We start from the raw sequence: 13623 nt of genomic DNA on the forward strand, positions 1-13623 counted from the left end.
GATTTATCTTCCCCAGAAATGTGGGTTAGGGGTATGGGCAGCTGAATTGGTCCAGATGAAACGAAAAATTGTCTTCCAACCTCTTCCACCCCAGTGGGATTGAGGATGAGGCTGAGGAAGGGCAGAGGGACCAGGGAGGTCTGGGGTTACAGGGACTGTGGGAGGACATGATGGGGAGCAGGTGGGTTGGGGGGTCAATGCAGGATTAACAGGGAGGGTTGGGGTGGGGGGAAGGTGTTAATGGGGGGGCTAAGGAAGGCAAGGGGGGTGAGGAGGCCCAGAGAGAGTCTGTGGGGTCTGGAAGGCAGTGGGTGGCTGAAGAGGTGGCAACGGGGTGGGGAAGCCCTTAGCCAGAGGGGTGCTGGTGCTGGACACAGAAGCCAAGTCCCCAAAGAAAGGTAACCTGGCCCTGGCCTACCCAGTCCTGAGAGCGCCCAGGGGGGCTGCTGGGGGGGCCGGGCCAATATGCTGCCATCCCATAGGAAGGGGCAGCTGAGGCTGCTGAATGTGCAGGTCCCGGGCGGCTATTCCTGGCAGCCCCGCCTGCGCAGGCAGATTGGTTTGCAGGGAGGTGACAAGTGCCAGCGAAAGCCTATAAAAGTCACCCAGCCCTGCCTTGGCTCAGTGACCTGGTTCCCCCCTCCCTGCACGGCCGTCCCGGAGCAGAGACCATTGGTGCAGAGTGGGGACACCTGGTCCTGAGCCGGGACCCCAGCCTCGGAGACCACCCCCAGATCCAGAGGAGAGATCTTTGTCTGGAGCAGGAGCCCCAAACAGAGCAGAGACCCCGGAGCAGAGACCCCAGAACATCCCCTGTCCAGCCCCTAGGCTTTGCAGCAATGACTGGCAAAACCACAACTCCAGCCAAAAAACCGGCTCCGGCAGCAGCCAAGAAAAAGGCAGCACCAGCCCCGAAGGAAGAAGCAGCCCCGAAGGAAGAAGCAGCCCCAGCCCCAGTTACTGAAGAACCCCCAGCCCCTGAGCATCCCCAGGAGCAGCCCCCAGCCCCCACAGACGAATCTGCTCCTGTCCCCACGGAAGCTGGAGCAGAAGTGACTCCAGTGCCTGCAGAAGGTTCCTCAGCTGTCCCAGCTGAACCCCCAGCCCCTGAACCTGAACCAGAGAAACCAAAGGAAGGTGAGTGGGGAGCACTGCAGTGGGGAGGGGACATTAGCAAGGCTTGGAGGGGACATATGCCAGGGAGAAGGGACAGGGGATGAAGTCATCAAGGATATTTTTACAGTGGGATAGGGCTGAGGATTAGGTGGACTGAAGACAGACCTGAGGTTGAGTGATCCACCGGTGTGCTCTTGGAGTGATCTCCGAGAGCACTCCAGCCCTGCCCTCACCACTGTGGGTTTGTTGCAGAGCCACCCAGCTGCCCCTTGTCCTTGGCCGTGGAAGAAGTGAGTGAAAACTCATTCACACTGACCTGGAAAGCCCCGGAGCAGACGGGCCGGGCAGGCCTGGATGGATATGTGGTGGAGATCTGCAAAGATGGAAGTAGGTTTGGTCTGCCCTGCCTGGCGAGTATGGAGAGATGGTGCGTGGGTGTGGGATGGGGTGGAGATGGGTGGAACCCAGCAGAGCATTTTCCCCAGCAACAATTCCCTTTCTTTGCCCAAAGAGATGTATTTTGAATGGTTATTTATTTTTTATGAAGGAACAGGGCATTCCATTGTCTTCAGACAGTAGTGATGTCTTCAGCAGGGGCTTGGAGCAGGTTTAGAATCACTGCTATGTCCAACTCTAGTGTGGAGCAGAGACCAACACACCCCTTGGGGATGGTCTCTGATGAACTGGAGATCTGCAGAGACTTGGGGCTGGGATGGTAAACCAAGAAGACAAGGGCAAAAGTATTTGCCCAAAATGAAGCATGGAAGGAATGGGCATAAAATGGGAGGATGTGGAAGGAAGGGGTCCTGAGCATGTATCAGCAGACTTGATTATGTCTGTAAGGAGAGTGGCTGTGGTGGATGGAGGTGGACTGGGAGGTGGCAGCAGTTATCCAGCAATTGTCTATGGTTCTCCAGTTGTGTTACTGGGCAGTAGAGGATGGGTGGATAAGATTTGTGTTTTGGGCACTCTCTTGAAGCCCTGCTGGGCTTTGGGGTGAGAGTGAAGGGTCTGTGTGGCTGGGGGGAATCTGCAAGGGGAGGCTGGGGTGGAGTGGTTTAGGAGACCCAGGTGGCCCATGGACCTCAGGGAACCTGATCCTCAGCTGTTTAGCTTGTGGCACACACGATGGACACATTCTTGGCTGTGCAAGAGTGCCATCGTTGGGCTGGGGGTGGAGAGGTTACCACGACTGGGTGGGATGTGTGAGGAGGCCCCTGCATGGGACAAGGAAAGATGCAGCCATTCCTGAACAGATGTCTGACAGCCACCCAAAGGGCCCAGTCTGGATGCCCTTCTGGCTTGCTTTGGGTCTGCTGGAGGACAGGAGAACTCCAGTCCCTCTGTCATCACTCAGGAGCCATGGGACTGCTGTATTTGGGCTGGTACAAGACTTTCTTTGGCTGAAATATGGTGAAATTTGAGTGAGGGATGATTTGAGTAATGCCAATGGTGAAGGAAAAGAGGATCTAGTAGGATTTGGCTGCTCCAATGCCATCAACAAGAAAACCTTCTTGTTCTGAAGGTGTACATGGGGGCTTGGCACACCCTGGCATATTGGGGTCACTCTCAATGCCTGCCTGGGTCACCCAGTCCTTGGGGGACTGGGGCAGTTTATTTTCTAAGTGAGAAACATCTTGAGAGGATTGGCACATGGCAAGGCTATGTTAGCTGGGGCTGGGGGAGAGCTGAGCTCTGGGTGGAGTTTGAGACTCTGGGTAGGTCTTGAGTGCCTTACAAGCAGGAAGAACACTTGGAAACATCCATCTGGGTAGAGGCACGTCCTGAGCAGAGCTTGCCCAGTGTGGAGGGGTTTGTGGAGACATGGTGAGCCCCAGTGTTATCGTGGGGCAGTGAGAGGAGCAGAGCAGCTGGCAGGGAGCTCCAAGGATCTTTCCTTTCAGAAATGCACCTGGTCAGCTGGATGTGTTCACTGGCCCGATGCCTTTTCTTGCTTGCAAATGTCCTCGTGCTCCAGTGTTGAGCTCCTGCCAGCACTTCATACCCCACACTCCTTGGCAGGGGTGGCCAGCCTCCCCTCCAAAGTCCCTTTTTCTGCTGGTGCCCCAAGTCATTCCACATTTCCAAGGAAGTGATTCTTTGCCTCTGGGTCTCACCTTCTGGGCCTTGATCCTGCTGCTCAGGGTGTCTGTCTGTCCATGGCACATCCAGTGTGCTGTGCTGGGTCTGTTGCAGGTTCAGACTGGAAAGCTGTGAACCAGGAGCCTTTTCTTTCCACGCGCTACACAATCCCAAATCTCAGCTCTGGGGACAAGATCCATGTGCGGGTGGTGGCCGTCAGTGCCAGCGGAGCCAGCGTCCCGGCCACCCTGGAGCAGCCAGTGCTCATCAGGGAGATCCTCCGTGAGTACTGCTCCTGGGTGACATCTGTCCAGCCCTGCAGCATGAGCAGCCTCTCACAGGTCACACCCAGCCTTTGATGTTATTCGCAGTGACTGCAATTCTCTTGGGAGAAGCTTCCCGATCTCACCAATCTTGCTGGAGTTGAAACTTTGGGGGTGAGGACTCAAAAGGCTGAGCCACATTTTCCCATTAAATGGCAAGAGCTCGGAATCCACATCCCCCTGAGCACATGTCCTCCCCTTGGCCATGTCACATCCCAAATATGCCACAGCAACATTGGACAGCTTTGTTTATTTAGCTCAGGGAAGTCAAGAGCTGGTTGTCTTGAGCATGGGAACTTTAATCATGCTGAACTCGCTAATGAATGAGTTGCTCCCATGCTTAGCAAGACTCACATTCCTCTCCTGGTGCTGCCAATGTGCAGAGGCTGTTGCAGAAGGGCGGGGTCAGTTTACACTCAGAAAACAGCAAATACAGACTCATTTTCCCTCTAGAAGGAATTATTAATGCTCAAGTGTTCTTATTACTTAACACATCAGATTTTTCAGCTGCTTAAAAATAGTAATACTAACAAAAGTTATTTCAGGAACCACCAGCTTTAGGAGAAGCTTGGAGAAGACTATCAGTCTGTGGAAAGGGTTCTGCAGGGTCCATTTTCTCAGTGTGTTCGGAGGGTGTGGTTGTGGCTTAGGGGTGGTGGCTGATCCTGTTGACCTCTGACCTCAAAACCATCCCACCAAACCATAAAGAACTGGGAAAACTGGGCTGTGAAGGACTGGCATGAGATGCGAAATGCACAGCTTGTGCTTTCCTCATCCTGTCCCTGCTGTCTGAGCTTTGTCTCAGGCACACGTACAGGTGTAAACCCCAAAGAATGGAGAGACCCACATACAACTTGATTCTCCTCTCCTCTCCTCTCCTCTCCTCTCCTCTCCTCTCCTCTCCTCTCCTCTCCTCTCCTCTCCTCTCCTCTCCTCTCCTCTCCTCTCCTCTCCTCTCCTCTCCTCTCCTCCTCTCCTCTCCTCATCCTCTCCTCTCCTCTCCTCTCCTCTCCTCTCCTCTCCTCTCCTCTCCTCTCCTCTCCTCTCCTCTCCTCTCCTCTCCTCTCCTCTCCTCTCCTCTCCTCCTCCTCTCCTCTCCTCTCCTCTCCTCTCCTCTCCTCTCCTCTCCTCTCCTCTCCTCTCCTCTCCTCTCCTCCCCTCTCCTCCCCTCTCCTCCCCTCTCCTCCCCTCTCCTCCCCTCTCCTCCCCTCTCCTCCCCTCTCCTCCCCTCTCCTCCCCTCTCCTCCCCTATACTCTCCCCTCCCCTATACTCTCCCCTATCCTCTCCCCTATCCTCTCTTCTTTTTCTTTTCTCCCTTCTCATCCCCTCCCCATCTGTTGCCTCTTGGCCTTCACATTTTCTCTCAGCCTCATTTTGTACATCACACCAGTTCATTTATAGCACCCCAGGGGATTTTAAATAGCAGCAATCGGACAGCACAGAGATTAACAACAGGTGGGATGAGTGGGCTTGGGAGGTGGAGAGAGACAAGGAGAAACCAGATGAAGGATCAGTATGTGTCACATTTTGCAGGGAACAAGGGCAGGGAAAAGGCTTTCCCACCATGGCTCTTTGTCACTGGGGCCACTGACCTTGGCCAGCCCCATCTCTCTGAGCGAGGCACAGGGAGCTGGGGAAAACACCCATGAATTAACATTCCTCCCCCAAGGTCAGGTTTCCCTGCCCTGCTGAGACTGATGAGCCCAAGGGGAAGCACCGGGGATGGATCCCTGCAGAAATCACAGCACGAGCAGAGCAGGGACGGTCTCAGCTGTCAGGAAAGGCCATCTGGGACTGCCAGGCCTGTCCCTGCCCTCCTCAGCCCTCACAGCTGTTTGGCTCAGGTCTGGTTTATTCTGGCCAGGGCCCCTCCCTGGGGTTAAGCTCGTGCACATTTAACCCAGACAGAGACTCCCAGCTCCTTTTCAAGGGGCTCCAGAGGGATCCTTGGGTATCACTGAGCTGACAGTTGTACAGCTTCTATTCCTCCCTGGGAAGGGGACACACTCCATGAGTATTCTCCAGTGGGGTTTTTGATTGTCGTTGTTATATTTCCTTGGGGATGTTTGACTTCTTCATGAGTCTTAGGCTTCCACATCTCTGGTATGACCAGGCACCTCCTTGGTGTCTCAGTGGCCTGGACTGCACAGGGAAGGTGGAGATCTAGCCTTGTCCTTGCTGGAAGTTGGGCTGTGTGCCTCTGGAAAGTCAGGGGGAGAAACATTTCCCAACTAAGAGATGCTGTTCTCTGCCTTGTTACCACATAGGTTGTGTTGTGGCCCTTCTGGTTGAGGCCAGGTTGTCTCCACAGCCTGGCTGCAATGAAGAGGGGTGAATGATCAATCAGAATGCTGCCCTTGGGTTGGTGACTTGGGATCTCAGGGATGGATATCACTGGGTACAGGCAATGGGATAGGCTCCCCTGCAGGGGAGCAGCACTGTCCAGGAGATGAGAGGGAGAAGGTGGCCATGTTGGGGTGGATTTTCTTGGTGGCCAAGCAGGGGTGTGCATGGGGAGGGTCAGCCAGCTGAAGAAAGGGAGCTCCTTGTCTCATAACGTGAACTCCTGGTCCCCAGAGCTCCCGAAGATCCGCATGCCTCGGCATCTGCGGGAGACTTACATCAGGCGTGTTGGGGATGCTGTCAACATCATGATCCCCTTTCAGGTAGATGGTGGTTTGGGCTGTAATCTGCTGGGCATTTCACTCTAGGTTAGCTCCTGCAAGTTAGCTTATGGGTCTACCTGTGCTCTGACTTGGCCTGGTCCCTGTGTCTTACGAGCCAAGGGTGGGTGATGGGGTGGGAATCTCTCTCCTCTTCCTGCCCAAATCCCATTTTTCCCCTGCTACATCTTTGTTGATGATGCTGCTGTGGGACAACCCCAAACACATCAGGACATGGGCTGGCTGTTGCTGCTGTCTCAGCCAGTAAGTCCAGTTCAGCTCTTGCTCCTGGCCACATCCCTTGGGACCCCATAGCACAGCACTGGGGTCCCTAGAGCATCCTTTGGAGAAGGGCAGCCCCAGGGCTGTGTGATGGCAGAGCAATGCTGACACTGCTGGGCTAGGCTGAAGGTTGTCTCCTCAGCTATCTCTCTCACCCTGTCTGGGACATAACCAGAGCATCTCCCCCATACAGCTGGCTCTGAAACATATTGAGGGAGTGAGATGCCCCTGAGCTGATGGTCTTGTCCATGCCATGTTTCACAGACAATTTGGACTCTGTGCTGGCAGTGCTCCAGACATGAATTTTCCCTGTATGCTGAGTTCAAGCCCTGGTGCTAAGCTGGAGCCTGAGCTCAGCACCTGGACTGTGAGAGCACAGCTCTGCCTTGGCAAGTAAAGCTGGGCTTGCTTCATGAGGACCTTGGGGAACCAGCATGTTCCAGCTTCATCCCTGGAGCCTGATGGCTCCCATTAGTGAGTCTGACAGGAATCAGCTGGAGATTCTTTCCCGGGGAAGATAGGAGAGGTGGATAGGAGAGGTGGCACCCAGGCTGCTGCTGCCGGGACGCATTGGGGTGGCTGTGCTGCGACCACGTGCCCAAGTGGCTCCTGACCTGCCTGTTGATCCAGGGAAAGCCACAGCCTGAGGTGAGCTGGAGCAAGGGAGGACAGCCCCTGGACAGCAGCCGCATCAACATCCGCAACACGGCTCGGGACACCATCTTCTACATCCGCCAGGCCCAGCGCGGAGACTCGGGCAAGTACGAGCTGAGCGTGCAGATCAATGGAGCCGAGGACAGGGCCACCCTGGACATCCAGGTGGTTGGTAAGCTGAGGATGGGACCCTGCAGGATCGCTCTGGGGCTCAATTCTCCTCTTGGTTGGGTAGGTCTTGTTCTGGATGGGGTGTGATGCGACAGCAACAAGGCAAGGGACTCTTGAGTCCCTGTTCCAGGGGGATCCTTACCAGGATCATGCATGTGAACTTCTCTGGTTGGGGGTGCAGAGTTTCTGCCAGCCCTGCTCCTTGCAGCTTCTCATCCCTTGTGTGCTGCTCCAGGGTGAGAAGAGATTAAAAGCAAGGTCAAGGGATGGTCAAGGTACAGAATACGGGGGAGCAAACTGGGATATCACCCTGAGAGTGCTTGTGTTTGCAGAGCCACCTGGCCCTCCCCAGAACCTGAAGCTGGTGGATGTGTGGGGCTTTAATGTGGCCCTGGAGTGGAGCCCCCCCGTGGACAACGGGAACTCTGAGATCAAGGGCTACAGGGTGCAGAAGTCAGACAAGAAGAGCGGGGTGAGCCTGGGCACTCCTGCTGCTGGTGATGCCCTGATGGGAGAGGGACAGCTGCACTCCCTGCCACACCCCACACCTTCTCCATCCTTGTCACAGCCTCTCTTTCTCTCTTTTCCTCACTGCTCTCTTTCTTTCTCCTGTTTTCCTTCCAGAAATGGTTCACAGTGCTGGAGCGCTGTACCCGCACCAGCTGCACCATCTCTGACCTCATCATTGGTAACACTTACTCCTTCCGAGTGTTCTCCGAGAACATCTGCGGGCTCAGTGACAGCGCTGCCGTGGCCTCCGGGGTGGCCTCCATCGAGAAGACAAGTGGGCACATGTCCCTGGCTGAGGGGCTGGGGAGGGGGGTAGCCAAGAGTGGTCCTGACCAGTGGGGCTTCCTCGGAGTTGTGCTGATGCTGCTAGGCTGGTCCCCAGGACAAGACCAGCAGGGGTGAGGCTGAACACCCCCAAGGTCCAGAGGTTCCCTGCCCCCCCCGCACCCCATTTCTCCTTTGGAGAAAGCATGTGCTATGCTCAGCCCCCTGAAGGGAACAAGGCATGGACATCCTTGGGATGAGATGGAAGCAGGAGCTGGGAAGGGTCAGAACAGCCCTGGCTTTGGGCCCATAGCTGAGGGCCAAATCTCCATACCAGCCCTGCTCTCCTTCCATCCCTTTCCATCCTGCTCCCTGGTAACACACAGTGACCTAGGGTCTCTGCCATCTCCCTCCAACTCTTCTTTCCATGGACTGAGATTTGGGGTTGGAGTGGGAGATCCAGAGTGCTCCTGGTCTGGGTCTGACCTGCGGAACCCAGGATGTGTCACAGTGGGTTTGGGGATTGGCATCCCCCCTGTTTCCTTGCAGGGCCTGGGCACTACCATGTCATGGTTGGATGAGGAAACAGGGCTGCTCTGAGCTGAGGGCCAGGTCCTTGGGTCAGGCCAGATGACATCTGGCTCCTTACAAGAGGGAACAGGAGTGGATTTGGGTACCTTGTGCTGAATTCCTGTGTTGGTCAGCCCAGCAACCTGAGGTCTGCCTCAGGCTAGAATTAATTATTTCCTTAGAAACCACTTACCAGCCAGAGAAGGTGCCCCAGCGGGACATGATGGAGCCTCCAAAGTTCACGCAGCCCCTGACAGACCGCACGACCACGCGGGGCTACAGCACTCACCTCTTCTGCTCCGTCAGGGGCTTCCCCCAGGTCGGCGGCTCCTCCATGGACACAAAACTTTGGCCTGGGAACACCAGTGGGTTTTTTGCAAGGTGGATGGAGGTGTCTGGGAGATGGTTGGGCTGCAGCTGCCTTCTGAGTCAAACTGGGGCATGCTTGGGGTGTTTCTGCATGGAGATGGGAGACTGGTCTTAGATCAAGCCAAGTCCTGTTTCCTCTGTTCTGGGGGAGGAAGGGTGGAGCAGTGGTTAGGGCTCACAAGTGGGAGATTTGGATCTTCAAAATACTTCTGATTGTGATTCCCATAATGGCCACAAGTGTCAGGCATGGCCAAGGCAAAGGCAGAGAGAGGTGGCTGCATTTTGGGCCCAGTTGGATTTCTCATTTCTCTCCCTGCTTTAAACTTTCAGCCCAAAATCATCTGGTTGAAAAACCAGATGGAGATCCGGGAAGATCCCAAATACATAGCACTGATTGATCAGGGTGTGTGCTCCCTGGAAATCCGCAAGCCTGGCCCTTTTGATGGGGGTGTCTACACTTGCAAGGCTGTGAATCCTCTGGGGGAAGCCTCAGTAGACTGCAGACTGGATGTGAAAGGTGAGATTGGTAGAGGGGAAGGAGGGGCAGGAGCTCTTGCCTGCCTTTTCCAGGTCTCACTTTCCCAGTGCTGGGGTTTGTCCCTGTTTTTTGTTGATCCTGGCTGTGAGGGAGTCTGAGGACACTGGGCAGCCCTGTGGAACTGCACTTTTGGGCTTCTTGGGTTTATGGTCTTGAAGCATCTTGAAATCGCCTTTCCTTATTCATGGGATAAAAAATGGGGAGGAAATGAGAAAGGGCAGAGCCAGAGGAGCTGATGGAGGCCTGGCCCAGCACTGACTGCCCCTGCTCTTGTCCCATGGGTGGGGTGTATGTGAACCTCCTCCCCTGCACCTGGGCTGCTCTGATTTATGTCTCAGGATCCTGCCCACACTTTCCACTCACATTTCCCTGCCTCAGCAGAGCATCTGGAACAGACCTGCCCTGTGTTGCTTCCCACAGCTCCTCCTCAGCCCATGGAAGGATCACTGCCTGCAGAGTGTCCGCATATTCCTGTGCTGGCCACGTCTCCTTTAACACTTCTATTTCCCCTCCTGTGGCTTCCAAGCACTCTCTTGCCCCCAGACATGCTCTGCCGCACATCCCACATAGGCAGAGTTCCAATCTGGCAACCCCAGCTCCCCAGTCCATGTAGAAACTCCAGGGTTGTTGGTGTGGGTCAGTGCTCAGCTCTGTGGGAGCTGCTGCTGGACCCTCCAGCTGGCCCTGGTCCCATGGCCCCACAGGCACATCCTCAGTGCAGCTATGCAGGGGCTCTGTCGAGTCACAGAATGATGGTCTGGGTGGGAAGGGACCTCACCCAGTCCCACCCCCTGCCATGGCAGGGACACTTTCCACTAGCCAGGCTGCTCCAAGCCCTGTCCAGCCTGGTCTTGGACCCTGCCAGGGATCCAGGGGCAGCCACAGCTTCTCTGGGCACCCTGTGCCAGGGCCTCACCACCCTCACAATTCCTTCCCAATATCTCACCTAACCCTGCCCTCTGGCAGTGGGAAACCATCACCCCTTGTCCTGTCAGACCCTTGTCCCTAGTCCCTCTCCAGCTCTCCTTGAGCCTCTTTAGCCTCTGTAAGGGGCCCTGAGGTCTCCCCAAAGCCTTCACTTCTCCAGGAGAACACCCCAGCTGTCCCAGCCTGGCTCCAGAGCAGAGAGGGCTCCAGGCCTTGCAGCAGCTCCGTGGCCTCCTCTGGGCTCTGTGCAGCAGCTCCAGGTCCTTCCTGTGCTGGCAGCCCAGGGCTGGAGGCAGCTCTGCAGGGGGGTCTCAGCTGAGTGGGGCACAGGGGCAGAACCCCCCCTGCCCTGCTGCCCAGGCTGGGGATCAGCCCAGTTGGCTAGGGAGGATAAGCTGGGCACTGTGTTGGGGCCATGGAGCACCTGGGAGTCACCCAGGCCAGGATCTCAGGGGACACTGGCCAGGAGCATGCAGTGAGGGTGGTGTGTGGGATTGCTTGGAGCAGGTGTGTGCAGGGTTGGGATGTGCAGGTGCACACTGGGGTGAGCACAGTGGCACATTTGGGAGTCAGAAGGGGAGTAAGACAAGGACAGTTCAGGGGATTTTTGTCTCCTCTCCTGCAGTGCCCAAGTGAGGACAGATCAGAGGACAAGACAAAGAGCAAGGTAGGTCTGGCTTGGGGCACCAGGATGGAGGGAAGGTGGATCACTTCAGGAGGCTGGAGTGGGCTGAGTGTCCTGAATTAGCCCTTGTCACCTGCTAATGGAGTCCCAGGTCAAGTCTTCCTTGTCCCATGGCAGGAGATGCATGGATGAGGTGGGATGATGAACCTGAGGAAAAACTGTCCTTTGGTGAGGTGGAGGGAAGGCTGTAGATGTGGCTGGGTTTGTCTTGCATTAGAACTGTGTCAGGGACATGTTTCCCACCCATCTCTGACTAGGGCTCTCTTGGTGACCTTGCAGGGCTCGGATCTGGTTCCTTTTCCCCTGTGGACCCTGCAGGTGCCAGGTGGTGGCAGGGCAGGCACTGATACCCCTGGCCATGGTCTCTGCTGCCTGCTGGCCTGCCCCTGCTTGGTAGTGCTTTGGGGGCTGCACTTCAGCCTGCCATGGCATGGCCCTCTCTGAACCTGTCATTACCTGTGACAATAAAACAAACCAGCTGAGAGGCATTGGTCCTAATAAAAGCCACCAAACCCTTCTGTCCTGCTTATTTTGGGTTTGGCTTGGGTGGGGGGATGTGGAGAGGTGCCAGGACTGCTGTGGGGTCACAACCAAGGGTGGAGAAGATGGCTTTTGAGCTTGGAAAGGGAGGACCAGCGTTATGAAACACACAGAGATTTCTGAACCAGAAGGAGCCCAACAAGGAGAAAGAGAACGCAGAAAGATTTCCTTATGGACCAGGGGAATAATTCTGGCTGTGGAAAAAGAAATGCCACATCAGTGTTGTGGCATCTTAATGCTTCTTTATTGAAGGGCAGTTTTTTTATCCACACCAGTGAGGCAGTGATCCAGCCAGGAGCTCTCACCTCCCCACAGTGGGTACAGGACATGCTGCTGTGTTACCCAGGGGAGGGGACTTGTCCCTGTGAGCTGGAGGCTCATGTGCAGGGTGAGTTATCACTTGAGCTCTGGGCCAGCTTGGGGCAGACACTGGGTGTTAGCAGAGCCCAGAGGGCCCCATGGAGCACAGGGTTACCCAGTACAGGGTGATCTCTCCACCAGCACTGCCTCCCCCTCGCTCTGAGGGCACAAGGGTAGGAGCTCTCCCTGCTGCCTGGCAGCTCTGTCATGGGGCCAGAGCCACATCCTGCCCATGTCCTGCCTGGCCCTGGCGTTGCCAGTGTAAATGCAAATCCAGGCTGGCATCCACAGATTGGAGCCCATCCCACCCTTGGTGCCACAGAGAGCAAAGCTGGGCAGTGCCTGTGATTAATCAGACCCTCTGATTTGTCCTCATCTGTCCCTAGGCACCTTCAGCCCAAACTGAAGTCCAGAGAGTGTTGCTGTTCCCAGGGGCTCAGCACTGGTACAGCACCATCCACGCCAGGGTTGTTTCCACCATCAGAGGGCATTGTTGGATTAATTTTATCTCACTGCTGGTCAGGATGGATTTTTAAGGTGATTGGTACTGGTGGTAATGCTGGAGAGAGGAGGTTGCAGTCCCAGCTGGCAAGTGGAGAGCTTGTTTTCCCTGGCATGCTCACACCCAGACCTGGACACTGCTGGGGGTGTCCTGTCCCCTTTGGTGTCCCTGGCACCTGGGCATGTGGCCTTGGCCAGTGGAATTCTTTCATGAACAGGGTCTAGAAGCAGGCTGTGAGGTGATCTCCAGGACTCTGGCATGCTGTGCCCTTTCCAGGCCCTTATTTCAGTCCTGCAGAGCACAGACTGTGATTGTAACCCCACAGGGGACCGAGGTGGGCAACAACCACTTTTAGTGAGGGCTCCCCAGGAAAGATCTGGAGACCACAGAGTGGAAAAATCTTGGATATTATTTTTGATGAAGCAACCATTCACGTGCCCTTTAATTTATGAGCATCCCAGTCACCAAGTTCCTGAGTACTTTAGCAAGGGTTCAGGCCAAAGTTTCAGTTCCAGAAAGGCAGGAGAAATAAGATGCAAGTGGGAGTCAGAGCAGGGCAAACAGCAGCACAAGTCTGAAGGCAAGGTGCTGCTCTGCCAAGGGATCACAGCCTCAGCCTGGGGCATCCTCTCTGCACTAACCTGGGGTTGCAGCATCCTCGGGCACCACTGATATTGGTGCTCCATGAGACCTGAGGCACTTCCCTCTGCCCTTTTCAGGAGATGCTGGCTCTGGCCAGAGCTGGCACAAGATATGGCAAGGTGGGGGCACAGGAGTCACTGCACTGGGCAGAGGAGCCATTGGGCAGATATGGGATGAGCCAAAGCCTCACCTCATGTGAGAGGTTCAGCACTCGCTCCAGGGCACCTGGTGGTGCCTGGGAGAGGGTTGTGGGCTGAAGTCCATGGGGAATTGCTGCCCCCAAATGCTCAGCACCAGCACAGAACCATCTACACCATGGGAAGTTTGGCAGGGGATTCAGGACCCCTCTGCTGTGATGTGACTAAGGGAAGGACTTTCTCCTGTCCTTGCCATTGTTTTTCTGCTCTGCTCCCATTTTTCCCAA

At 55.6% G+C, this 13623-nt stretch overlaps 1 protein-coding gene across 1 annotated transcript; it reads left to right on the forward strand.

Moving 5' to 3' along the window:
* Positions 1–751: 751 nt before the first annotated feature.
* Positions 752–11577, forward strand: MYBPH (myosin binding protein H). Its single transcript, XM_079327339.1, has 11 exons — positions 752–1137; positions 1369–1503; positions 3313–3480; positions 6100–6188; positions 7098–7293; positions 7625–7764; positions 7917–8076; positions 8819–8955; positions 9336–9522; positions 11096–11137; positions 11435–11577. Exons 1-10 carry the CDS (start codon positions 840–842, stop codon positions 11104–11106), a joined length of 1521 nt encoding a protein of 506 aa, XP_079183465.1. The 5' UTR covers positions 752–839; the 3' UTR covers positions 11107–11137; positions 11435–11577.
* Positions 11578–13623: the final 2046 nt, after the last annotated feature.

Source organism: Erithacus rubecula (assembly GCF_903797595.1).
Source record: "Erithacus rubecula genome assembly, chromosome: 26".
NCBI classification, from domain to species: domain Eukaryota; kingdom Metazoa; phylum Chordata; class Aves; order Passeriformes; family Muscicapidae; genus Erithacus; species Erithacus rubecula.